We start from the raw sequence: 27,460 nt of genomic DNA on the forward strand, positions 1-27,460 counted from the left end.
GATATTAATTATCTCTAAAACACACTTTAGATTCGTGTATTTTATTATCTTTGTATGAGAACATACACACAATAAAGTAGGTTTCACCGCTTTCTTTCATATGTAGACCACATTGGACCAGATCCACAAACTACCTAGACTTGTCAAACCTGGACTAAATTATCCCAGAGAGCCTAAGGAGTCTTAAAAACACAATTTGAGGATTTGTATTGAAAGCTTCATTCTATTGTGTAAAATGCACAAAGGGGAGATTATACAGTTTTTTTTACACATAGACCACATTGGACCAGGTCCAGATCCAAAACCACCAATAGCTAGACTTGTCAAACCCTGGACTAACTTTCAGAAGCTTAAGGAGTCTTAAAAACACAGTTTGAGATTTGTAAGCTTAAGCTTCTTCTATTTGAAAAATGCAATAAAGGGAGATTATACTCGGGTTATATAGACCACATTGGACCAGGATCCAGAAAACCGCACAAGAACCCCCCCCCCAGAGCCGAGCACAAGAATGCACAGGGGGTTACACAAACCACTTAAATCCAAAACCGCATACCTAGACTTGTCAAACCTGGACTAAATTATCCCCAGAGAGCCTAAGGAGTCTTACAAAACAGTTTGCAATTTGTGAAAGCTTCATTCTCTATTTGTGAAAATGCAATAAAGGGGGATTACACTATTATTTACATAATCAGACCACATTGACCAGGTTCAGATCCAAAACCGCCATCACACTTGTCAAACTGGACAAGAATTATTCCAGAGAGGCTACTGAGTCTTAAATACATTTTCAGATTAGTAATGCTACTTTTATAGCAGGTCTGCTGTTGCTAGTTGACATTCAACTATAAAGTCCGCTCTCTCCATGTCATTTCTTATTCCATGAGGGTGCAGCTCCTTCTACTTCAAACCTAAAAGTAGAAACAGTATTTATTTTACCTTTTTGGAAAACAATCAAAATATCTTCAAAGATTTGCCAATGGTTTAATTACTCTTCAAATCCTTCTCCTTCAACAGAATATTTGTTCTCTCACCTTTCCTCCATCTGGCCCTGTTCAACCTCTCTTACTGCTTCTGCCAATGTCATTTTCCCTCACCTAGCCAGCTGCACCTTCGGGCCCTGTGTTTAAGGTACACATCTTTTAGACATAGTGTGATTGGTTTTTCATTTTATCTATAAATGAAGACATTTTTTATTACAAAGCTTTTTGTCAGTTCTTATTCACAGTTATGAAATCTGTTTGATTCTCACATCTGCGCCCACCCTGCCTTTCCCCCCCTTCAACTTCTGCCCACCAGGTGTCCATTGAATGTCCATTCCTGCTTTTAGTCACCCCACAACTGCCTGCACTCATGATCTTCTTGTCCTCGTAGCATTGCTACCTTATTTGTTTTGACTTCATAAGTCTGCCTGCCTGTAAAGCATGTCTTTCCTTTTTTCTTGTTTTTTTCTTTTTGTGTCTGTGTTATGCCTGACAATGTAATCTCTGTGATGAATATTGGGGCTTTTTAGGTCTGTTAATTGTCAAACTGTCGTTCCAGAGCCTATACACAGACAAACCACATCTACACAGTTATATATCAGAGGAGGCTGGTCCACTGTATTTATGGTGTTATACTCTGTACTGCTTATATTGTTTTAAGTGCAGAAGTAGCAGACAGATTCTAATTGTGATTTTTTTATATATATATATATATATATATATATATATATATATATATATATATATATATATACAGTACAGGGCCAAAAGTTTGGACACACCTTATCATCAATTTTTTTTATTTTCATGACTATTTACATTGTAGATTCTCAATGAAGGCATCAAAACTATTAATGAACACATATGGAATTATGTACTTAACAAAAAGTGTGAAATAACTGAAAACATGTCTTATATTTTAGATTCTTCAAAGTAGCCACCCTTTGCTTTTTATTAATAAGGGGAAAAATTTCACTAATTAACCCTGACAAAGCACACCTGTGAAGGTAAAACCATTTCTGGTGACTACCTCATGAAGCTCATTGAGAGAACACCAAGGGTTTGCAGAGCTATCAAAAAGCAAAGGGTGGCTACTTTGAAGAATCTAAAATATAAGACATGTTTTCAGTTATTTCACACTTTTTGTTAAGTACCTAATTCCATATGTGTTCATTAATAGTTTTGATGCCTTCATTGAGAATCTACAATGTAAATAGTCATGAAAATAAAGAAACACATTGAATGAGAAGGTGTGTCCAAACTTTTGGCCTGTACTGTGTATATATATATATATATATATATATATATATAAAAAATGCACAATTAGAATCTGTCTGCTAGTTCTGCACTTAAAACAATATAAGCAGTATAGAGTATAACACATAAATACAGTGGACCAGCCTCCTCTGATATATAACTGTGTAGATGTGGTTTGTCTGTGTATAGGCTCTGAACTTTGACAGATTAACAGACTCAAAAAGCCCAAATATTCATCACAGAGATTACTTTGTCGGCAGGCATAACACAGACACAAAAAAGAGAAAAACAGGCAAAATGTTAAGACAGGCATGATTTGCAGGCAGGCAGATTTAGTCAAAACAAAATGTTAGCAATGCTACGAGGACAATGAAGATCATGAGTGCAGGCAGTTGTGAGGTGACTGGCAAAGTAGGAACACAATGGACACCTGGTGGGCAGAAGTTGAAGGGCAGGGTCTGAAATGGCGGCAGATGTGAGAATCAAACAAGATTTCATAACTGTGAATAAGAACTGACAAAAGCTTTTGTAATAAAAATGTCTTCATTTATAGATAAAATGAAAACCAATCACACTATGTCTAAATGATGTTGCCTCTAACACAGGCCACAGTGCAAGCTTTGGCTAAGGTGAGGAAAATGACATTGGCAGAAGCAGTAAGAGAGGTTGAACAGGGCCAGATGGAGGAAAGGTGAGAGAACAACAATTATGTTGAAGGAGAAGGATTTGAAGAGTAAATTAAACCATTGGCAAATCTTTGAAGATATTTTGATTGTTTTCCAAAAGGTAAAAATAACTGTTTCTACTTTTCTTTTGAAGTGAGAAGGAAGACCTGCTCATGGAGATAAGAAATGACATGGAGAGACGTGGACTTATACGTTGAATGTCAACTAGCAACAGCAGACCTTCTATAAAAGCATTACTAATCTGAAAAATGTATTTAAGACTCGTTAGCCTCTCTGGAATAATTCTTGTCCAGTTTTGACAAGTGGTTGGCGGTTTTGGATCTGGACCTGGTCCAATGTGGTCTATGTGTAAAAAAAACAGTATAATCTCCCTTTATTGCATTTTCACAAATAGAATGAAGCTTTCACAAATCTCAAACTGTGTTTGTAAGACTCCTTAGGCTCTCTGGGATAATTTAGTCCAGGTTTGACAAGTCTAGGTATTGCAGTTTTGGATCTAGACCTGGTCCGATGTGGTCTATGTGTAAAAAAAACAGTATAATCTCCCTTTATTGCATTTTCACAAATAGAATGAAGCTTTCACAAATCTCAAACTGTGTTTGTAAGACTCCTTAGGCTCTCTGGGATAATTTAGTCCAGGTTTGACAAGTCTAGGTATTTCGGTTTTGGATCTGGACCTGGTCCGATGTGGTCTACATATGCAAAAAACAGTATAATCTCCCTTTATTGCATTTTCACAAATAGAATAGAGCTTTCACAAATCTCAAACTGTGTTTTTAAGACTCCTTAGGCTCTCTGGGATAATTTAGTCCAGGTTTGACAAGTCTAGGTATTGCGGTTTTGGATCTGGACCTGGTCCAATGTGGTCTATGTGTAAAAAAAAACAGTATAATCTCCCTTTATTGCATTTTCACAAATAGAATGAAGCTTTCACAAATCTCAAACTGTGTTTTTAAGACTCCTTAGGCTCTCTGGGATAATTTAGTCCAGGTTTGACAAGTCTAGGTATTGCGGTTTTGGATCTAGACCTGGTCCAATGTGGTCTATGTGTAAAAAAAACAGTATAATCTCCCTTTATTGCATTTTCACAAATAGAATGAAGCTTTCACAAATCTCAAACTGTGTTTTTAAGACTCCTTAGGCTCTCTGGGATAATTTAGTCCAGGTTTGACAAGTCTAGGTATTGCGGTTTTGGATCTGGACCTGGTCCAATGTGGTCTATGTGTAAAAAAAACAGTATAATCTCCCTTTATTGCATTTTCACAAATAGAATGAAGCTTTCACAAATCTCAAACTGTGTTTTTAAGACTCCTTAGACTCTCTGGGATAATTTAGTCCAGGTTTGACAAGTCTAGGTATTGCGGTTTTGGATCTAGACCTGGTCCAATGTGGTCTACATATGAAAAAAAACGGTGAAACCTACTTTTATTGTGTTCTCATAAAGATAATAAAGCTTTCACGAATCTAAAAGTGTGTTTTAGAGATAATTAATAATTTATCGTAATGACTAACACTCATTCAATACAGTAAAAGGTTAAAAAAACGGAGGATCAGTAATGTAAATCGTGTTTCCCTGCTGAATCGGACAGTTTTAAGTTTCCCTTAAATTTCCCCTTAACTGCCGAATCGGAAGCTGCGAATCGGATGCCAACTTCAGCGTCGTACGACGGGGAAAGCGTGGAGGTGTGCTGGTCAGATTCAAGGCTTACCTGGCGCTCACCTATGTGACGTGTCCTGATGGACGCTACGTTCCTGCTGCCGGGCGCGTGCTGGGGATGAGAGACCGCTGGCTTCGTCCCATTGTCCCTGGCTCACAGGTTATATCCGGGGACCACCTGCTGACAGCACCACGGGCCAGGTCAGTACTTGGATCTTCTCCCATGCGTGCTCGGTTCCGCCGAGGTGGGGTGGATTTTTTGAACCTGCGCCCGCTGGATCGTGCGGCGCCTCCAGCCAGTGAGGATCAAACTCTTCGCCTTGCTTTGTTTAATGCTAGATCGCTAGCCAACAAGACTTTTCTCCTCAATGACTTCTTCACTTCTCGTGAGTTGGATTTTTTGTTCTTAACAGAAACCTGGCTTCATGATGGCGAGCTCACGCCTTTTTCTGAACTTCTTCCTCCCCGATGTGGCTTCCTCAGCTCCCCTCGGACCACAGGTAAAGGTGGAGGATTAGCCGCTGTGTTTAAGTGTGCTTTTCCATGTCGGGAGATTCCGTTTGACAGCTGTTCCAGCTTTGAGCTGCAGCTGTTTGAGACACATCTTCCAGTTACTGTTTTATGTGCTGTGGTTTATCGACCTCCGAAGTTTAATAAGGATTTTATTCAGGACTTTGCAGACTTTGTGGCTCGAATTGCTTTGAAATATGATCGCTTTTTGATCGTTGGTGATGTTAATATACATGTGTGCTGCGAATCCAGACCGATGTCTAAGGATTTTCTTAATCTTATTGACTCTTTTAGTCTCACGCAGTCTGTCACTGGCCCGACGCACGAAAAAGGACATACTTTGGACCTTGTGCTGTCATATGGCTTAGATGTTGCCATTAGTGAAATATGCGGCACATGCATTTCAGATCATCTGCCTGTTTTATTTACTATTGTTGTCCCCTGCTCGGACACTTTGTCTGTTTCCCCCGCACGTTGTGTCCGTGCAATTAACCCTCAAACTGCCTCACAGTTTTCTGCTGCTTTTAAAAACTCAGTGCTTTATAATCCTGGTGATTTTCTTAATGTGGAGGAACTCGCCAACATCTTCAACTCTACTTGTACAGAGATACTGGACTCTGTTGCCCCATTGAGGGAGGAACGCACAAAATCTCTTAAAGAACCTTGGCCGAATGACAACACCCGCTCCTCTGACGGGCCTGCAGAACAGCTGAGAGAAAGTGGAAGAAGGACAAACTTCAAGTGTCATTTCAAATTTTAAAAGACTTATTACATAAATACCAGGGAGCAGTTAAATCTGCTAAAACTTATTTTTTATCTCACCTGGTTGCTAGTAACATCCAGAGGCCTCAAGTTCTTTTTAAAGTGTTTAACTCACTTATTAACCCTTGTGAAACTGACTGTGCTGTGCCATCCACATTGTTGTGTGAAAACTTCCTGAAACACTTCATAGATAAAATTGCCGGCCTGAGCTTTTCATCCCCTGCTTTTACCAGTGACCCCTCTGTTACCTCTTTATGCCCAGCTGTCTTCCAGCAGTTTGAGCCAGTTTCACTCCACCTTCTCTCTGACATAGTCAAGCAGCTTCGTCCGGCTAATTGCCTGCAGGATAGTATCCCTGCACGCTTACTTAAAGATGTTTTTAACACTGTTGGGCCCAGTATTTTATCATTGGTTAACTCATCTCTTAGCTCAGGGTGTGTTCCAGCTGCTTTTAAACATGCTGTTGTGCAACCACTTTTAAAAAAGAAAAATTTGGATCCGTTAGTTTTGTCTAATTTTAGACCTATTTCAAAACTACCGTTTTTATCTAAAGTGTTGGAGAAGGTTGTTTTTAATCAACTTCAATCATTTTTAGATGATTTTAGTATTCATGAAAAGTTCCAGTCTGGTTTCAAGCCTCGTCACAGTACTGAAACTGCCCTTCTAAGAGTCTACAACGACCTTCTCTTAGCGGTCGACTCAGGAAACTCCGCTGTTTTAGTGCTTTTCTTGACTGCGGCGCTTTGGACACTGTTAACCACTCTATTCTTTTATCCCGACTCAAACAAAGTGTTGGCATTACGGGCATTGCCTTAAAATGGTTTGAATCCTACTTGACAGATAGGAGTTTTTCAGTCCACATTGGTAACTGCTCTTCATCTGCTGCCCCTCTTTCCTGTGGGGTCCCCCGAGTTCCATTTTGGGACCCATGCTATTTTCTTTGTACATGCTGCCCTTAGGGTCCATTTTGAAAAAACAACAATTTCTTTCCATTGTTTTGCAGATGATGTACAAATCTATTTGCCTGTAACAAACAATGAGAAGGACACTATCCAGCCGTTGTTAAACTGCTTGAGTGATCTCAAAATATGGTTGGATCAGAATTTTCTCTGTCTTAATGACAATAAGACCGAAGTTGTTGTGTTTGGTCGTGCTGAACATTTCAGTGCCTGTGTAGATGCTCATGGTACTTTAGGTTCCCAAATTCATCCTTTTACCAGAAATCTGGGAGTGATTTTTGACAGTGCTTTTAAATTTGACAAACAGATTAGTTCTGTTGTTAAAACTAGCTTCTTCCAGCTGAGACTTTTGGCTAAGGTCAAGCCTTACCTGCAACGCAAAGACTTTGAGAGAGTCATACATGCATTTATTACGTCCCGTTTGGACTACTGTAACTCACTGTATGTTGGATTGGATCAGTCATCCCTTTGTCGGTTACAGTTAGTCCAGAACGCAGCAGCTCGACTTTTAACCGGGACTAAAAAGCGTGACCATATTACACCGGTTTTGGCCACGCTCCACTGGCTTCCTGTTTGTTTCAGGATTGAATTTAAAATTGTATTAATTGTTTTTAAGATCTTAAATGGGTTCTCGGCTTCTTACTTATCAGAGCTCTTACATGTCCACATGCCTGTCAGAGCACTGAGGTCGTCCAATCAGATGCTCCTCGATGTGCCCAGATCCAGGTTAAAAACCAAAGGTGACCGAGCCTTTTCAGTGGCTGCTCCAAACCTCTGGAATAGTTTACCCATTCATGTAAGAACAGCTCGGACCATTGGAACGTTCAAGTCCTTGCATAAGACCCATTACTACGCATTGGCTTTTAATTCAAGTTGAGCTTTGATATCTTGACATTATTGACATTATTCTTTTTCTACTGTTGTATATTGTGCCTTGTTTGTGTTTATTGTTTCGTTGCTTTTGGAGCATGTTAAGCACTTTGGTCAACTGAGGTTGTTTTTAAACGTGCTATATAAATAAAATTGAACTGAACTGAACTGAACTGAACCACTGGTGTGAATAAAACACTTTAAAGAACTCCTTAAAAAACAAGGTTCGGTTAAATAAAAAGACGGGGCTGTTTAAAAAGAACGGCCAGATATTAAAAAGTTATTGGTCCCAGTGACCGAACGACAACACAAATATGGTACTCTACACTTTGTTGAGAATTGCTCTCTAAAACCGGTTTCTTTTAAAGTAAGTGAGTAAAGTTTATTTCTAGAACACATTTAAACACAGTTTAAGCTGACCAAAATGCTGTACAAACAAGAACTAAGGTGCTGTATTAACCCTTGTTTAGAGAGCAATTCTCAACAAAGTAAACGGAAGTACATAATCCTTGTGTTGTCCTTCGGGTCACTGGGACCCGAAGGACAACACAAGGGTTAAAAGAACCACTGGACAGGAAGTACAGCGGTAATTTAAAACTTTAAATAAAAGGTCACCTCCACAACTACTCCGGTGTCTCTCCCAGAGAAATATCAAAGTAGAAAAATAAAAAAACACAAACATACCTACATACATATATAAAGTTGTGTAATAAATAAATAAATATAAATATAAAAAGCCTGATGTCCCAATATAAAATAAATTCTATTCCAATATTAAAACCATGTTATTTAAATTAAAAAATGTCTGCGTTACTTGCTCTTGAGGTTAAAAATATCTATACACATATCATTCAGAGTTAATAAGTGCTATGTTTAAAAAGTGCTTTAAGAAGTAAAAAGTGCCACACAATAAATAACCATAAATAATTTAAAATACATCATAGAATAAAACCACACTGTTAGTAAAAAATGCATAAAACCAATGGCATGTGTATAATTATGCTAAAATCTTGAGGCAAGTAATTCAATTCGTAATAATAATAATAATAATAATAATAATAATAATCTATATATTAGCGACAGACAAAAAATATTAAATCAAACTCTTAAAATGTAAATAAGACAGAATAAAAGTTATAAAAGGACAAACAAGGCATCTTCAAAATATTTATTAAAATTAATAAACTTAAAGTATTGGGTAGGACCTCCTCTGCAGGAATAGATTAACCCCCGAAAGGAAAGAATAGTAAAAATGCAGAAAAACATGCCATAAAAGAAGTAAATACATTAAAAAAATATATTTTCCAATAAATAGTTATTATTAATCATAAAACAATAAAAAGTCATTTAAAATAGAAAAGGATGGAAAAAACAAGGAAAAGAAAAGAAAGGTCAGGTATAATGCGCTACAGAGGAGGTCCAGATAAAACTTAGGGAGAGAGGAGACCAGAGCAGTGGGAGGAAATATTTCTAAAAATACCCTATAAAACTTAGGTTAAAAAGAGAAGTGGATCCATTTTAATATTTTTCATTTAGACCCGCAGGGTCTATGGTTTTTAAAGATGGATCCACTTCCTCTCCGCTGCCCGACGCTGAGCCGTGGCCCAGGCTCTGTTACTCTCCAGGCCCATGCTCTGAACATTTTGAGAACCATGGAGTTTAAAATGTGCATATAAAACAGTTGTGCCATCGCCCTTATTTAAAACATGCTGGTGTTGTTTGATTCTTAAGTATAGTGCATTTCTTGTCTGCCCACATACAATTTGTGGCAGGCCCTGCACCTAATTGCATAAACCACATTGATGGTTGTGTGCTGCAGGGCCTGCCCCAGGTTAAAAGGTTAGGCATTTAGTTGTGATGGTTAAGGTTAGGGTAAGGGGCTAGGGAATGCATTATGTCAATGACGGGTCCCCACAAAGATAGTGCCAATGTTATTGCTGTACGGACACTAGAGAGCAATGTGTGCTGCTTTATTCTGTACTAGCTAAAGTTTCCTTAAATCGTTTTTCGGGGCATACACCCATATTATCTGGCAGTAATCAAGCTGGGAAAGAATAAGACTATGAAGTACAAGTTTGGTTAAATTATTTGTAAAGTATTTTCTGCATCGTCTTACTAACGCTAATGCATTGCCAATTTTATTGACAATACTATTTATGTTTTGACCAGGACAATTTTTTGTCTAGGGTAATGCCCAATAGCTATGTTTCCTTTACTTGCTGGATTGGTGTTTTACTTAGGCTACGTTCACACCGCAAGTCTTAATGCCTAATTCCGATTTTTTGCTCAGATCCGTTTTTTTATTTGGCTGTTTACCTTTTAAATTGTGGCCTATATCAGATTTCAGTGTGAACTGTTTGCGGTGTTGAAATGACCCGCATGCGCAAAAGAACAATAACAATGACATCAGACGCAGCACGCTGTCGCACTAAAGTTAGGGAGGTTGTGAAGGAAGTCAGCATTTTCACTTTTATTTTGCACGTCAGGACCGCTACGGGCCCCCACCAAAGTTTCCTCTGGCTTCGCCCTTGCACGCGCTCACACTCCACCTCCCCGACGGTGCGGGCGGGACGGGCCGGGGGTCCGCCCGACCCCGAGTGACCGGGATCCCACCTCAGCCGGCGCGCGCCGGCCCTCACTTTCATTGCGCCACGGGCCGACCCTCTGACTCCTTGGTCCGTGTTTCAAAATGGGTCGGGTGGGTTGCCGACATCGCCTTTTTACGTGAGCCGATCCCCGCCCCGACGCCGCGGTTGGGGCACACGGAGGACAGTCCGCCCAGGTTGACAGCTGCACCGGGAGCAGAGGGCCCCGCCCGTCCCCGCGGGGAGAGAGGGCGTAGCGAGGGTTATTGAGGTAAAAGTCGCATCAAATCCGCCTTGGTTGTTCACACTGCGGCCAGATTGAAAAAAATCTGATCTGGGTCGGATTCAGGACCACATATCGAAGTGGCCTGAATCTGATTTGAAAAAATCAGATCTGGGCTAGATTTGAGTGTTCACACTACCTCTGAAGAAGCCCGACCTGGTCACTTGACCCTAAAAAAAATCGGATTTGGGCCACTTTTGCCTGCAGTCTGAACGTAGCCTTAGGAAGAGATTGAGCTCCGTCTCTCACCTTAACCCTTGTGTTGGTTAAGGTTAACACAAGGATTATGTACTTCCGTTTACTTTGTTGAGAATTGCTCTCTAAACAAGGGTTAATACAGCACCTTAGTTCTTGTTTGTACAGCATTTTGGTCAGCTTAAACTGTGTTTAAATGTGTTCTAGAAATAAACTTTACTTACTTACTTTACACAAACAGGGTTTAGAGAGCAATTCTCAACAAAGTAAAGGGAAGTACATAATCCTTGTGTGGTCCTTCGGGTCACTGGGACCCGAAGGACCACACAAGGGTTAAAGCTGCTGTAGGTAAGATTGTGAAGATCCAGGACTTTGCCAACAAATTTGAACATCGACAACTTCTCAGTCCCTCCACCCTTTCTGCTGCAGCCCAAACCGTCTCCTAAGCCCCTCCCACACAAGGGAGTTTGACAGAACTGCCGGCTGGCATGTCAGACAACTAAACACTAACACAATGTTTACTCACCAACCATGAAACGATGCTAACTAGCAGGCTAGCGTTAGCCATTTCAGCATCATATCAGACCGACCACTGTGCTAACGTTACTATCATCCTCACCAACGTAGCTTTGTGGACTTTTGACTACTAATAACCAAGTGAAAGATAAATCATTTATGTTAATTATGTTACCTGTTGAGAAGAAATGTGGCTACATCTGCATCGTTCTTCGGATCTTTAAAATCTCAGAGCTCACGCCACCTCTGAAAAGCCGCTCCAATATTCACCCGAGTTTAGGGAAACCTTTCTGCAGCTTGTGCGCAGGGAGGGGGGAGGGGAGAACGCTCTTATGTGTGTGCATGCCCGAGCAGTGATTGACAGGCAGATAGACCCCCTGTGGCTGTGATTGGAGAAAATCAACAGGGAGCGGTGGAATTTTGCCAAACGCACTACAGGCTGTAGGAGGTGCCAGAGGAGCTGGATTTTTTTTATATTACATAATTCATGTAGTTCTAATGGAACATAGGGTCAGTTTCAGCAAATATGACAGAAAGTTAGTTTTATAAGACTTACCTACTGCATCTTTAAAGAATGATTTGAACAAAATACTATGCTTTTTTTGTTTTGGCTATATTAAGCATCAATTTGTTTTCAAGGATCCATTTCCCTAATAATAACTAGTTCCCTGTTCAAGATGGCAGTTAAATCTTCAGGTGTTGTTGCTGATGTATATATCGTAGTATCATCTGCATACATCCTGTGGTGTCCTTTTGCCGAGAATAGGCTGGATCCTGGAGTGCTGGTCCTGTTCAACCGGATGACTTTTTTCCTGTGTGCTTATCTGACAAAAATATTGTGCTTTATGATGAACCATGCACAAAGTTAAGGAATTGATGGGATAAAATTTCACTGAAATTGTAACTCGCACAATATTATATGACAAATAAAGTTTATTGACTGATATCAAAATATCCCTTCATGGACCTTTACTTTGTGTTTGTTTCTTTGTGGACAGACATAATTATAGCAAATTTTTTTTATTTTTTTTTTTTTTTTTTTCCCGGAGTTCACCAGGAGAGCTCAGATGTTCCCAGTGGTCAGTCTACCTGGCAGCATCAAACACAACTGGACTCCATATTTATGGTCTGTACATGTACAATAGCTGCTTTTAGATCTATTCTGTTCAAAATCATGCTGCACTTTTTAGACCAGTGGAATGTCACTCTGTCCTTTTTAATTATTTCAGTTTGATTGCGTCATTCATATAATCTTCTATTCCAGCTGCTGGAGGAGAACATCAGCACTTTTGTGAAGAGCGAGCTGAAGAAGATCCAGAAGGTTCTGACTCCAGATTACCCAGTATGCTTAGAGTAAGAGGAAGGATAAGGTGTTGGACGGTGAGGATAAAGAGCAGAGGAGGAGCAGCAGAGAGGCATTTCTGAAGATCACACTGCACTTCCTAAGGAGAATGAAGCAGGAAGAACTGGCTGACCGTCTGCAGAGCAGTGAGAGAATTTCTCTAAAGATTTAACATGCTGGATAAATGGGACATTTACTAATGTCTCAAAATATTTACCAAAATATATTCATATACTCCGTCTCTGAGAAAATTTTGAAATATGTTCTTTGACTTATTGATCTGCTTTGTTGTGTTCATTCAGGAGGTCTTGCTGAAGGTGGTAAGCGTAAACTCAAATCTAAGCTGCAGAAGAAGTTCCAGAGTGTGTTTGAGGGGATTGCTAAAACAGGAAACCCAACCCTTCTGAATCAGATGTTCACAGAGATCTATATCACAAAGGGAGGGACTGCAGAGGTCAATGATGAACATGAGGTCATACAGATTGAAACAGCATCCAGGAAACCAGACACACCAGAAATAACAATCAGACAAGAAGACATGTTTAAAGCCTTACCTGGAAGAGATGAACCAATCAGAACAGTGATGACAAAGGAAGTGGCTGGCATCGCGAAAACTGTCTTAACACAGAAGTTCACTCTGGACTGGGCTGAAGACAAAGCCAACCAGCACATCCAGTTCACATTTCCATTCACCTTCAGAGAGCTGAATGTGTTAAAAGAGAAAAAGTACAGCTTGGTAGAACTTGTTGATCGCTTCTTTAGTGAAACCAAAGAAGCAGGAATGTGCAGGTTTGAAGAGGTCGTGTTCATCTTTGACGGTCTGGATGAGTGTCGACTTCCTCTGGACTTCCACAACACCGGAAACCCTTACTTATTTTACAAAATCCACCTTTGTTGGTGTGCTAGTTTTTTCTGACAAACCTCATCAGGAGGACACTGCTTCCCTTTGCTCGCCTCTGGATAACCACACAACCTGCAGCAGCCAATCAGATCCCTCCTGAGTGTGTTGACATGGTGACAGAGGTCAGAGGGTTCACTAACCCACATACGGAGGAGTACTTCAGGAAGAGATTCAGAGATGAGGATCAGGCCAACAGAATCATATCCCACATCAAGACATCACGAAGCCTCCACATCATGTGCCACATCCCAATCTTCTGCTGGATCACTGCTACAGTTCTGGAGGACGTGTTGAAGACCAGAGAGGGAGAAGAGTTGCCCAGGACCCTGACTAAGATGTACAGCCACTTCCTGGTGGTTCAGTCCAAAGTGAAAAACATCAAGTATGATGGAGGAGCTGAGACAGATCCACACTGTAGTCCAGAGAGCAGGAAGATGATTGAGTCTCTGGGAAAACTGGCTTTTGAGCAGCTGCAAAAAGGCAACCTGATCTTCTATGAATCAGACCTGACAAAGTGTGGCATCACTATCAGAGAAGCCTCAGAGTACTCAGGAGTGTTCACACAGATCTTTAAAGAGGAGAGAGGACTGTACCAGGACAAGGTGTTCTGCTTCGTCCATCTGAGTGTTCAGGAGTTTCTGGCTGCTCTTCATGTCCATCTGACATTCATCAACTCTGGATTCAACCTGCTGACAGAAGAACAAACATCCTCTCTGTCGTCAGAAGTGTTCAGAGACAAAACAGGTTTCTACCAGAGTGCTGTGGACAAGGCCTTACAGAGTCCAAATGGACACCTGGACTTGTTCCTCCGCTTCCTCCTGGGTCTTTCACTGCAGACCAATCAGACTCTCTTACGAGGTCTGCTGACACAGACAGGAAGTAGCTCAAAGACCAATCAGAAAAAAGTCGAGTACATCAAGAAGAAGATCAGTGAGAATGTGTCTGCAGAGAGAAGCATCAATCTGTTCCACACTCTGAATGAACTGAATGATCGTTCTCTAGCGGAGGAGATCCAACAGTCCCTCAGTTCAAGAAGTTTCTCCACAGATAAACTGTCTCCTGCTCAGTGGTCAGCTCTGATCTTCATCTTACTGTCATCAGAAAAAGATCTGGATGTGTTTGACCTGAAGAAATACTCTGCTTCAGAGGAGGCTCTTCTGAGGCTGCTGCCAGTGGTCAAAGCCTCCAACAAAGCTCTGTACGTGCACACACAACTATCCAAATTAAATGTAGTTTTTCTTTATTCAGAAAAAAAGACAAATGTTTCTGTAATTGTTTAATCATATTTTCCTTTTTTTCAGGTTGAGTGGCTGTAACCTGTCAGAGAGAAGCTGCAAAGCTCTGTCCTCAGTTCTCAGCTCCCAGTCCTCTAGTTTGAGAGAGCTGGACCTGAGTAACAACAACCTCCAGGATTCAGGAGTGAAGCTGGTGTCGGCTGGACTGAACAGTCCAAACTGTACACTGGAAACTCTCAGGTTAGTGTACTGCTGTTTTTTAACGATGCAAATTTAACATTGTTATGATGCTGTATTGATTATATTGAATCTGTACTGCACTTGAAATTATATCCAGTTCATATGTATATGAGGGTTATCCCAGCTATGCTGAATGGACTATGCAGAATTTATGGTTGTTTTCAAACATTTGACCAAGATTTTATGCATCTATTTCTCTTGGGACGTGTGTGTGTGTGTGTGTGTGTGTGTGTTTGTGTGTGTGTGTGTGTGTGTGTGTGTGTGTGTGTGTGTGTGTGTGTGTGTGTGTGTGTGTGTGTGTGTGTGTGTGTGTGTGTGTGTGTGTGTGTGTGTGTGTGTTTGTAGTCTGTCAGGCTGTCTGGTCTCAGAGGAAGGCTTTACTTCTCTGGCCTTAGCTCTGAGCTCCAACCCCTCCCATCTGAGAGTTCTGGACCTGAGCTACAATCATCCAGGAGACTCGGGCGTGAAGCTGCTGTCAGCTGGACTTAAGGATCCAAACTGGAGACTGGACACTCTCAGGTATGGACAGATGGACAACACTGTTCTTTGTCACTAACTGATGAACTTTGGCTGGTTCAGGTTTAATGGAGGATTTCAGCAAGGCCGCCTAATATACGGTCTTTCTGGTGCTTAAGCCCAGGGGCCATGAAGACAAGGGGCCTATCATGAGCCAATTGTTTTTTTGTAATTTTCTGTCCATTGCTTAAGCCACTGAAAGCAAGGAACAAGAATGGGTTAAGAAAATGTGTTCAGCCAATAATAAAAATAGCACAAACAATATGAATGCTGTTTCTAACTCATCATTGGGTGGGCAGCCTAAAAGCCGCCTCCAAATTGCATGCTGCCCACTTCCCCATCTCTCGTTGTGTTCAAACACAGACTCAGCTCTGACAGACCCATCCATAACTCTGTGTCCTTTGTCTGTAAAAATAGAGACAAGCAGTAAAAGTTCTTTAGTCTGTGTAGCAGCTATTGTTGATAATAATATGGAGGTGCTCTGCTGTGCATGCTGTGGGAGAAGTGATGCGTGTTTCATGTATTTCTGCCATAGTTTCAGATTTCTACCTCTTAAAAAGAGCAGCATGCAGCCGCTTCCCTAAACTGTCATTCAGAAACCCAAACATAGCTCTGTGTCTGTCCGACGGTCTGGGTACTGCCATACAGAAAATGAATAATGTAATGAACAGCAGACGGTAGGGCAGGTGGATCTTTTCATAAAATATTGTGACTATATCAAGGTATGACTTTATTCTCCTAATATTACAAATTGTTTTATTCAAAATATAACAACGCTTCCAAATCTCAGAACACAGATGGGATGAGTTTTATTTTGAATGTGCACACAGTTTTCATTTATTTATCTTGAACGATTGACAATGATGTAAGACAAAACACAAATTTTCATCTAAATGCAGAAATTGTTTCTTCTGTTCTTATTCTCTGGAATTTGATGTCATTGCACTCCTTTTTTCCCACTACAATTACAGTCATGAGTCTCAAAGACTGGTAGGTGGTCACTTATTCATTAATATTCCACTTAAAGAGTTGATTTCCATATTGTTTGTGAAAATATTATCTATCAGAGTGGCACCATTACATGTTGTTCTGGTAAGTTTTGTGATTGTTGGAAAATACTCAAACTATACAGTGTTTCAATAAACTCCGTTGATTTGTGTTTGTTGGGATTTAGTAGGTCAATTTTCAAATCCCCACATACTGTATATAGTAGGGGTGTGACGAGACGCTTACTCGACGAGACACATCACGAGATTGGGTTTACGAGAACGAGACAAGATTTTTAAAAAAAATTTAAAGAAATCCTCAATGATGAAATATATGAATGGAAAATATTTTTTTTATTCAACTGAAAAATCACAAAATGCAAAACAATTTAGGTGCATTTTGAAATCAACTATTAATGATGAATGTTATTTAACTTTTTTTTTACTATTTTAATGAATTATATGCAGTAAAGGACGTGCAAACACTGCAAAATGTTTTGTATAAACTCTACTGTAGAGGTTTGGGACTACAGTGCGAGTTAAATGCGCGCGTGATGGGATGACGTACCTCGGTTCCAGTGTGTGGAGGAGTCGCCGAAATCTGACATTTTCAACCACAGAAAATGGCCTCATATCCGCTGCAATGAAAACGCCTATGTCCCTCGTTATTGCCGTGGCTCTTGCACTTACCGGTGGCAGAGATCCAAAGGCTTTTAGAGTTGTTTGCCCTTTTAATGTTTTCGTCGCGGGTGCAGTAGTTAGTAGAGAACTGTGGTGGTGTTTTTGCATAGTGCTCATGTTAGCCGCGGTATACAGCATTTTTTTCTTACAATGTTTACATATTGTGTCTGTCACTCTTTCGTCGTTTATTATTTCCGCAGGAAAACCAAAATGTTGCCACATAAATGATTTAAAAGTGGCAGGGGGATCTTCAATAGTAATTTCACGCTCCATCACGCTGACATCACATCGCCTCACGAGACAACTTTTCACCTCGACGAGAAATCTCGTCACGTTTTAATCTCCCTTAGTATATAGTTGACTTTATGCTTTACTTTACTAAACATATTTTCCATTATTTCTGTGAATATTTTAACATTGGATCCTGGTTTCCTATATACACAACTTACTATGACATTTATTTTTTCCATACATAATTAAATTGAGATACACTCGATTATATCTATATAATTACTATAATTATATCCTCAATGACTACTGTCATGTTTTCGACCACCATGTAAATTAGCCCTTTGTCAACAAAAAATGCCACCCCTCCTCCACAACTGTTTTAATCTATTCATAGTTAAATTCATATCCCTGCAACTCAAAATCCATGCCCCTATCGGCATTAATCCATGTTTCTGATATGGCTATTATATTAAAGGGTTTCTTGAATTGTTCTAAATATTATTTTATACTCTGAAAATTTGCATACAAACTTCTGCTGTTAAAGTGAATGATAGATATGCCAGAGTAATGTTTAATTTTATTATTGAATGGTTGCTCTGTGTAGTAGCTACAGTTGTTATTTATTTTAACATAAAAGTTATTTTCAGGATCAATATTCTGATCAAAATCAGGCATGCTTTGATCAGTGTCAGAAAACGTAGTAAAATGACTACTAGTCATATTGTCAGACCTGACAAAAAAGCTAAATCTTTAACCATGGAAAAGATGAAAATGATAGCTACATGATCTAATTCATAGTAATTTGACCTAGGTACTTCCAAACTTGTTGAGCTGCTCAATGCTCCTAATACACAACACATTAGCCTTCTCTGGTGAGCCATTCATTTTAACAAACACCTTGCCGTTGGAGGTCCCAGTTGCTTGAATCTTCCCCTGCCTCTTTAAGACCCTTGCCTTTCTTGCAATATCTGCATTTGTTGATGTAAACATTTGTGCTCTTCAATTTGCGGCCCTGCCTGAGCAGGTCAATTTTATGTTTTCTGTTTTATTGTGTCTGTTTATGGAGATACCTTTGCCGTGAAGGAAGGCTGTTACCTGAGCCTCAGTTGTATCATCACGGTCAGCGCTCTCGACTCGCACATCCCCGTTCAGAGCATGAGCGTAAGACCGAAGCTTAATCTTCAATCCCGTTATCAAGACATTATTAATTTGTGTATATTGCTCCAAGTCTGATACACGAGCTTCCAAGGTATTAACGTTCTGCTGTTAAACGTTCAACTTCTTAAGTTCGGCGATTTCATCCATGAGATTCATTATGGTACGCTGTTGGTTGGCTATGATGGCCAATTCCTCACCCATCATGTTCATGGCTGCTTTTAGCTCCTCTGTCTTTTTTTAATTTCTTTTGTGGCCATCTTGTTACCTTGAGCCCAGTTGGAACACTGAGCTGCTTAGGCCTGATGGTAGCTGGCGGCTCCTTCTCAGCTGGCTGTCCCTGGATCCGGGCCTGGTGGTAGCATGGCTCTCCCTGATCCCGGGACTCGTGTCTGATGGATGCTCCTGGATCACGGGCCTGGTGGAGGATGGCGGTACCTGGTCACCGGCCCGAATGTTCCCGAGCCTTTAGTCCGCCTCTGATGACCATAGTCCGGTCTTCAGTAGCCAGCTAACCAGATTGGGTAGCTCCGTGGCTAACTGCTCTGTGCAACTGAAGCTGAGGATTGAAAACGGCCCCCAGCCGTTCCCGCTGTCGCTCGTCCTCCTCTTCTGGACGACGAAGTTACTCCTCGTACTTTACCATCGTTCCTTCAATCTGCCGCTGACGACCACAGTTCAGTCAACTGACCGCCAGCTGGATCAGCTGGCTGCTGGCTTCACAGGTAGCCGCTAGCCGCTCTTTGTCTTCACAGCAGAGTAGTTTCACGTTCAAAAAGTTCAATAAGTCTGTGATTAGAGATTTCACACCAAATGGCAGATGGAATCGAGCTTTACCGTCTGTAATGTCCACGGAGAATCTCGCAGTGTTGGTGTCAGACCTTCTGCAGCAGTTCTCTTCTTCTGATGTTTTTCAACATGAGCAGAAATCTTGCTGAAACACACAATTACCGTCCAGGGGTTTATAAATTAATTAAAATGACTTAATGTATCATTGAGGTGAATAAGTGCCACATGCCCATTGAAAGAGGAGGGAGAGATGTGTGTTGACTGAGCAGAGATAACATTAAATGAGGAAAGTTGATCTACAGGCGGATAAATATTTGAGAGCCTTAGTGCATTATATCACTGTGTTTTTATATTTTGAATCGTTGCCAGTGATGGATTGGTAATCTGGCATTTGGGCAGATGCCAGAGGGGCCGCGGGCCCTCATGGGCCGTTTGGGCCGGCCGGCCAATCGGAGAGCCGCATGATTTTCACAGTCATGCGGCCACTTGTAAACAGCGGCCCATATAATATCTCTCGGCCCCTCAAGCATTAATAATGAAGATCTTTGGCCAAACAATAACCAAACTTGTCCAAATCCTTCACACCTAGTAATGATGTAATCTGATTTGTATTTATACCACATATGAGTCGCTCTATATCACAGTCATGGTTACCCTCCATGGATGAGTGAATCTGTATGGGTGTAAATGACTGAGTGGAAACTAAGTAAAACTATAAAGGAACAAACGAAAACAGGTTCATACCTGGAGGAGCAGAGAGAGAAAACAGAGTAGTTAGCAGCTTAAATACGCTGAGCCCAGGTGGTTCCAATCACTAACGACCCTCTGCCTGTAGGAGGAACCTCCCCTGCACTGCAGAGGTGGGGTCGTAACAGTATTCAGATGAAGACTTCATCACACGACGGAACAGATTAGCAAACCTTAGCGGGTAGTTAGCTAGCGCTAGCTAGCTAACTAACTAACTAGTAACACTCACCTTTGCTTTTATTATGAAGATATTCCTGTTTTTCACCTCCCATACGACAGCGTTGTTAACCCATCCACTCTTGAAAAAAAGATAGCTATCTGTACTTTTGTAGGCTTTCATTTTTTGTGCGGTGTAAAGTGACGGATTCTCTATAAGATAGATGTAAATATAAACTCCAAGTCTGGTAGAGACTTTAGCCCTATTCGCACGGGATAAGTATTACCTGGGGACCTCTTGTAGTTTATAAATTACCCCCACACGTCTGTATTTCGTCTGGCGCATTCACACGGGATAACTGAAGTCAAATTTACAGACATTATCCCCCGGATATGATGTCAAAACCTTTCATTTATAATTGACAACGCAGACAGTTAGACCCCAAATCACAGAGATGCCGATTCGCACGGGACTAATATTATCACAGGACCTCCGTTTTTGGCGAAATATAGTAGGTCATTTGCGGGGGAATTATTACTTTACAAATTACAGACATGACCAATTCGCACGGGATTAAGATCACAGACAACCTCCGCGATTATTACAAATGACTGGAGGTCACCAGGTAATACTTATCCCGTGCGAATAGGGCTTTTGCCAGCTTCAAAGCAATGAAAACATCAGCAGTTGCTGTGTATGGATCACAAGTTCCGAGTGACATATGGTCTGAATAGTTGATTGATTGTAGTATTGGAAATCTGCAAGGCTGCAATTCCCGTGACTGGCCACTGTTCATCGTCATTCTATCGGCATTTCTTGCCCGCCAGGTATCCATGGTAATGACGTCACTGCAAAGTATGAATTAAGCTGTGTTTGAAGCTGTTGTCCTGTGAGCCGCCTATCACGCAAGCAGTTGACTCTCAGAAACTTGTCTTCTGATTCTGTTGTGGTTTTGGGTCTGCCAGACCTCTTCCTGTCAGTTTCCCCCAGTTTCTAAGTGCCTTTTGATGGTGAAGAATACTGTACTCACTGACACCTTGACTTTCTTCACAATTTCTCTGTAGGAAAGACCAACATTCTTAAGTGTTATGATGGTCTGTCTCTCTTCCATTGTTAATTGCCTTTTTCCCACCATTTTTATAGCAACACACTACTTTCTGCAGTACAATACTGTTCAAATAATGCTCACGAGGGTATGGTACCACAGTGTGTTCCAACAATACTTTTCTACAAACAGAGGGGGTCAGGAACGGACTGGGGCTAAAAAACAGCCCTGGATTTTCTCCCAAATAGGCCCATCATTCGGCCATTCGCCCCTAGCCGTTCGAAAGAAACTAGCCAGGAAGTCCTGATACACAATACTGTAGCCTATCAGACAAAGTATTCACAGCAAATAACTTCTCAAAACCAATGATGATAATTGGGGTTGTGTTTATTAGCCATTTGCGGTTGGTACCATCTTTACAACTAAACACCGTGTTTAGGCTTTTGCTGAGGGTGGTAAGCAAAACATTGTTCCAGGCTGTGACTATCTGACTTGGGCCATGTGAAATATTGTGATGTAGAGCATCCTGGCACATCCTGGCACTTTCCTGCACTCTCCCTGTCATCTTATGTGCTGCAACTATCTTCAACCTGAATAAACAAATGATTTTAAAGCGAGATTATTAGCTATTATTGATATAATATGTGTTGCTTTGTGTTTAAAGAATTAGAATTGAATAACCTATTTAATATTTTGTCAATGTCACATTACACTTTTGATTCATATTAAGGCTGTGAAATGATGAAAATTACTTTCATAATCAACCACCAGGTCTTTGCCAGTTCCACAATAGTAAACGCAAATATGAAAGACGAGGAAAAACTGCACTCTGATGGAAGACAGACAGAAAGTGCAAGCTAGGATTTTTTTGGTTAAACTTTTGGTTACATTTGGTGAATTATTTAGCCCCCTTCCCTGTTTGTTAGCACGTTTAGAGTGGTACCAATGCATGCCTGATGTTTTCCCGTTTAATTCAATACCATGGTCTTCATCCTAGCAGCAAAAGTGAGCTCACTACAACCTCTCATATACAACAAAGTTAAATTGTGGTCAACCCACGATTCATTTCTAACGCGTTTAATGTTTCAAATTAACCTAACAGGAATTATTAAACACGTTAAGTTTGACAGCACTAAATGGCATGATAATTTTCATAATCATGATGCACACCCATGTTGATAGCTGACTATGCAATTCGCTAAGATAGGGATAAAGGCAGCCTTATTATAAAGTGCCCTGCTCCTGGCACTTACCACCTCTTGCTGATGTGAAGTTAACTCTGCTGCCTGTCCCTCATGATGACCAGGCTGTGGATTGGTGATTGCCAGACTAGTAGGCCTACTCTTCTTCCTCAGTTTCTTTTACACGTAGCATATACAATAAGTGATCATATTAGTGCCCCCTGCTGTTGGCTGTTAATATCGCTTTATTAGACTTTTTTTGTGCAGACTTGTCTGGACTTTTCCAGAACGCACAGATTGTCAGTCCGTCCCTGGAAGTAATCCAGACAAGTTGGAACACCTGTGGGAATTGGTAGCACCAACTTTCAAAGCTTGATCAACCTCCATTGCTGCAGAACAGCTTTACATTGTTAACCCATTTCTTGTTCCATGAAAAAGGCCTTTTTGTAAAATACTGAAATGTACATTATTTTTTTCAGTTTTGGGTAACCTTACTTTTTTTTAAACTCAGGCAGTTCACCACTTACCTTTGTACCATTTCAAGCTATTCATTGGACTTGAACTGCTAAAATTTCAATAAAAAACAAAAGAAATTGGTGTTCTAAAACTTTTGACTAGTAGTGTATAATTTTTATTATTAAATACTGGTTATTAGTTTTTGATTAGACTGACTTTTGTGTTTATGGTCAAGTAGGCTTATGTGATGTGGTCATCCCATAGAGGGACATGTCAACATTATATCTCCTGAATAAAGCTAATACATTTTGTGATGTATAGACTAACGTGGCTATTACATATTTTTGTTATTTACAGTGTGAGTTTGTGGGGGGGAGGCCTAAGGCGTAACGGCAGGTTAAGGCGGGCTTAGTTGAAAAGTGAAGGTGTATGAAGTGGATTCTGACTTTGTTTCTTCCTGCAGGACAGACCATGGTGGACAACAGAGACTGAGACCTGGTGTGAGGAAGTGTGAGTGTTTTTTTTACATCTGGCCCTCGTCAATGAAAACCAGCTTAAAGCCAGTTGGTTTAATTCACACGTCAGCGCTCTCTCTCTCTCTCTCTCTCTCTCTCTCTCTCTCTCACTCACTCACTCACTCACTCACTCACTCACTCACTCACTCACTCACTCACTCACTCACTCACTCACTCACTCACAAAACGCTTCAGTAAAATATTTTCATGAATTGGTCATCAGATATGATGAAAATACGCTATTAGCACACTCTCATACACATTAAATATGATATGAGCAGCTGATTTCCAGTGCATTAAACTGCATCAGTGGAATTTCAGATCACATCATCACATAGCATATTCCAGTAATTTTCTCTTAACATGTAGTGCAGCCGCAGAAAAAAAACGCTCTGGTCAACGCTGGGTCCTCTTTTTGATGCTCCAAAATCGAATCACGGTCAGAGTGGACGAGTCAAAGCAGTTTGAGGCACATCAAAACACTTTTGGTGCGTGTTTGACCATTTAAAACAATCGGTGTACTTCAAAACGCGAGCGTCGGAAGCTTTCACTGCATTTGGGCCTTTAGGGTTCAGAGCTGCTTTGTTCTGCAGTGGAAGATAATGTGACAGTTTTATTAGTGAGACTTTATTCCACACGAGGAAATATAGCAGAATATTACTGTCATGCTGAATCTCATGTTCAGTAACTGTTCATGTTATAACTGGTTTGCTAAAGTTTGTTGAACATCATTCACAGCTGAATATGAAATGAAAGTTTAAATGATTTTCAGTAACTCTATGGTCTATTGTTTATTGTCAATAAAGTTAATAAATCAACAGATAATAACCTGCAGCTGTATTCTGTCTTAATCTCTCCATCAGATGTCTGTGAACTGGAACTGGACACAAACACCGTAAACAGAAAACTCAAACTGTCTGACAACAACAGGAAGGTGACATTTGTGAGAGCGGATCAGTCATATCCTGATCATCCAGACAGATTTTACGCCTGTCCTCAGCTGCTGTGTAGAAATGGTCTGACTGGTCGCGGTTACTGGGAGGTCGAGAGGAGAGCAAGGGTTCAAATATCAGTGAGTTACAGAAGAATCAGGAGGAGAGGAGACAGTTATGACTGTGTGTTTGGAGGGAATGATCAGTCTTGGAGTCTGATCTGCTATGATCGTGGTTACTCTGTCTGGCATAATAACAGAGTAACAGTCCTCACTTCCTCCTCTGTCTCTAACAGAGTAGCAGTGTATGTTGACTGTCCTGCTGGCACTCTGTCCTTCTACAGAGTCTCCTCTGACTCACTGATCCACCTCCACACCTTCAACAACACATTCACTCAGCCTCTTTATCCTGGGTTTGTGGTCTGGCCTGATTCATCAGTGTCTCTGTGTCCTCTGCAGGACTAAGCGTCTCTCCTGTGGACAGAAACACTGACTGAAGATCAGCTGCTGGTTGCTTTTACATAGGCCAGACAAAGACATGCCTGAAAGACCGTCTCTCTCTCAACACACGTATGCCATTAAAAAAGCTAGTTAGGATTACCAATGGCTAAACACTTTTTAAAGTACATAACAGCAACAGCCGTACAGGTGAAGGCCTTGAAGCCATAAATAAGAACATTTGAGGTGGTGATCAACAAACTACTATTGCAGAGAAACCTTCTATACAGTGCCTTGCGAAAGTATTCGGCCCCCTTGAACGTTTCGACCTTTTGCCACATTTCAGGCCTCAAACATAAAGATATAAAACTGTAATTTTTTGTGAAGAATCAACAACAAGTGGGTCCCAATTATGAAGTGGAACGAAATTCATTGACTATTTCAAACTTTTTTTACAAATAAAAAACTGAAAAATGTGCGTGGCAAAATTATTCAGCCCCTTTACTTTCAGTGCAGCAAACTCTCTCCAGAAGTTCAGTGAGGATCTCTGAATAATCCAATGTTGACCTAAATGACTAATGATGATAAATAGAATTCAGCTGTGTGTAATCAAGTCTCCGTATAAATGCACCTGCTCTGTGATAGTCTCAGAGGTCCGTGTAAAGCGCAGAGAGCATCATGAAGAACAAGGAACACACCAGGCAGGTCCGAGATACTGTTGTGGAGAAGTTTAAAGCCGGATTTGGATACAAAAAGATTTCCCAAGCTTTAAACATCCCAAGGAGCACTGTGCAAGCGATAATATTGAAATGGAAGGAGTATCAGACCACTGCAAATCTACGAAGACCCGTCCGCCTCTAAACTTTCAGCTCATACAATGAGAAGACTGATCAGAGATGCAGCCAAGAGGCCCATGATCACTCTGGATGAACTGCAGAGATCTACAGCTGAGGTGGGAGACTCTGTCCATAGGACAACAATCAGTCGTATACTGCACAAATCTGGCCTTTATGGAAGAGTGGCAAGAAGAAAGCCATTTCTTAAAGATATCCATAAAAGTGTCGTTTAAAGTTTGCCAAAAGCCACCTGGGAGACACACCAAACATGTGGAAGAAGGTGCTCTGGTCAGATGAAACCAAAATCGAACTTTTTGGCAACAATGCAAAACGTTATGTTTGGCGTAAAAGCAACACAGCTCATCACCCTGAACACACCATCCCCACTGTCAAACATGGTGGTGGCAGCATCATGGTTTGGGCCTGCTTTTCTTCAGCAGGGACAGGGAAGATGGTTAAAATTGATGGGAAGATGGATGGAGCCAAATACAGGACCATTCTGGAAGAAAACCTGATGGAGTCTGCAAAAGACCTGAGACTGGGATGGAGATTTGTCTTCCAACAAGACAATGATCCAAAACATAAAGCAAAATCTACAATGGAATGGTTCACAAATAAACATATCCAGGTGTTAGAATGGCCAAGTCAAAGTCCAGACCTGAATCCAATCGAGAATCTGTGGAAAGAACTGAAAACTGCTGTTCACAAACGCTCTCCATCCAACCTCACTGAGCTCAAGCTGTTTTGCAAGGAGGAATGGGCAAAAATGTCAGTCTCTCGATGTGCAAAACTGATAGAGACATACCCCAAGCGACTTACAGCTGTAATCGCAGCAAAAGGTGGCGCTACAAAGTATTAACTTAAGGGGGCTGAATAATTTTGCACGCCCAATATTTCAGTTTTTTATTTGTTTAAAAGGTTTGAAATATCCAATAAATTTCGTTCCACTTCATGATTGTGTCCCACTTGTTGTTGATTCTTCACAAAAAATTACAGTTTTATATCTTTATGTTTGAGGCCTGAAATGTGGCAAAAGGTCGAAAAGTTCAAGGGGGCCGAATACTTTCGCAAGGCACTGTATATACTGTATATAATGTGCAGGCCACATTGATTGCATTGAGTCCCTTTGGATTGAGTCCCTTTTTTTGCAGTTCTCAATAATATGCCATAATGCTTTAGCAAAGAATCCTGTCAATTTATAATTAGTCATATATAATTTAGTTGTCTGCACACCCATGTTTTGTCCTTTTTTCTTCATTTTATTTTTCTCCCATATATTTTGTAGAGCCATCTGGTGGGTATACTTGGCATTGATCACCTTTTGAGATCCCTGGCTGTGTGCTCATGTGTTTACAATTATCAGTTGTTTGTAATCATGATGTCTGATACAAATGGGTTGCTACCCAGTTCTATTTTTAATGTAAGATTTCAAAATGAAATGGCCATTGCAATAAAGGCTTTTTAAATTTTTCACAAGAAGAGTGCCTTGGACCTTTTTTCTCTTTCAAATGTAATTAAGTTTTTTGTAAATCTGAGTCGATTCAATTTGCTTCTCTCTCTCGCTCTCTCTCGCTACACTCTGTCTCTGTCTCGGTCTCTCTCTCTCTCTGTGGTAACCTTCTTTTCAGCTTTTTACTTTCACTTCCTCCCGTGCTGTGGCCCAGATAGGTTTCCTCTAGGTTAAACTTTCGGTAAGTGACATTTTCAGCTCATTTCTGACCTTTTAGTTTCATCTAAATGTAAAAAAATGTTTTGAAGAGTTTAGCTGTGTGCTAAGTTAGCTGTTCTATAGTCAGGATAACAGGGGCTAACCATGCT

At 40.7% G+C, this 27,460-nt stretch overlaps 2 protein-coding genes and 1 long non-coding RNA gene across 4 annotated transcripts in view; 2 read left to right on the forward strand and 1 right to left on the reverse strand.

The window, feature by feature from the left end:
- The window catches only part of LOC120575315 (stonustoxin subunit alpha-like), a 15,913-nt gene extending 14,829 nt beyond the window's left edge, over window positions 1-1,084 (reverse strand). Inside the window, exon 1 of the mRNA XM_039826033.1 lies at window positions 1,032-1,084. Coding sequence (XP_039681967.1) covers window positions 1,032-1,084 — 53 coding nt within the window. The remainder of the gene's footprint in view (window positions 1-1,031) is intronic.
- Window positions 1,085-5,008: 3,924 nt separating this feature from the next.
- LOC120575316 lies at window positions 5,009-14,554 on the forward strand. The gene is made up of 5 exons (XM_039826034.1): window positions 5,009-5,080; window positions 10,168-10,356; window positions 12,613-12,748; window positions 12,905-13,295; window positions 14,506-14,554. The coding sequence occupies exons 1-5, from the start codon at window positions 5,009-5,011 to the stop codon at window positions 14,552-14,554; spliced, it is 837 nt and encodes a 278-aa protein (XP_039681968.1).
- A 291-nt stretch (window positions 14,555-14,845) lies between these two features.
- LOC120574935 lies at window positions 14,846-27,094 on the forward strand. 2 transcript variants are annotated; one of them, XR_005641931.1, is made up of 4 exons: window positions 14,846-14,978; window positions 15,324-15,497; window positions 23,386-23,432; window positions 26,928-27,094. It is a non-coding gene; the product is annotated as an uncharacterized LOC120574935 (long non-coding RNA). The 2 variants fall into 2 exon arrangements; XR_005641932.1 differs by lacking the exon at window positions 26,928-27,094 and adding an exon at window positions 24,301-24,313.
- The last annotated feature ends 366 nt before the right edge of the window (window positions 27,095-27,460 follow it).

This window comes from Perca fluviatilis, chromosome 15, assembly GCF_010015445.1.
Source record: "Perca fluviatilis chromosome 15, GENO_Pfluv_1.0, whole genome shotgun sequence".
Taxonomy (NCBI): Eukaryota; Metazoa; Chordata; class Actinopteri; order Perciformes; family Percidae; genus Perca; species Perca fluviatilis.

What these genes read in the sequence shown, in the direction of transcription:
- LOC120575316 (XM_039826034.1), top strand. Translation starts at nt 5,009, where the DNA reads ATGGCGAGCTCACGCCTTTTTCTGAACTTCTTCCTCCCCGATGTGGCT. An exon ending in CAGCTCCCCTCGGACCACAG is followed by an intron (nt 5,081 to 10,167) that starts GTAAAGGTGGAG and finishes TTTGCACGTCAG; the next exon opens with GACCGCTACGGGCCCCCACC. An exon ending in GCCGACCCTCTGACTCCTTG is followed by an intron (nt 10,357 to 12,612) that starts GTCCGTGTTTCA and finishes CAGTATGCTTAG; the next exon opens with AGTAAGAGGAAGGATAAGGT.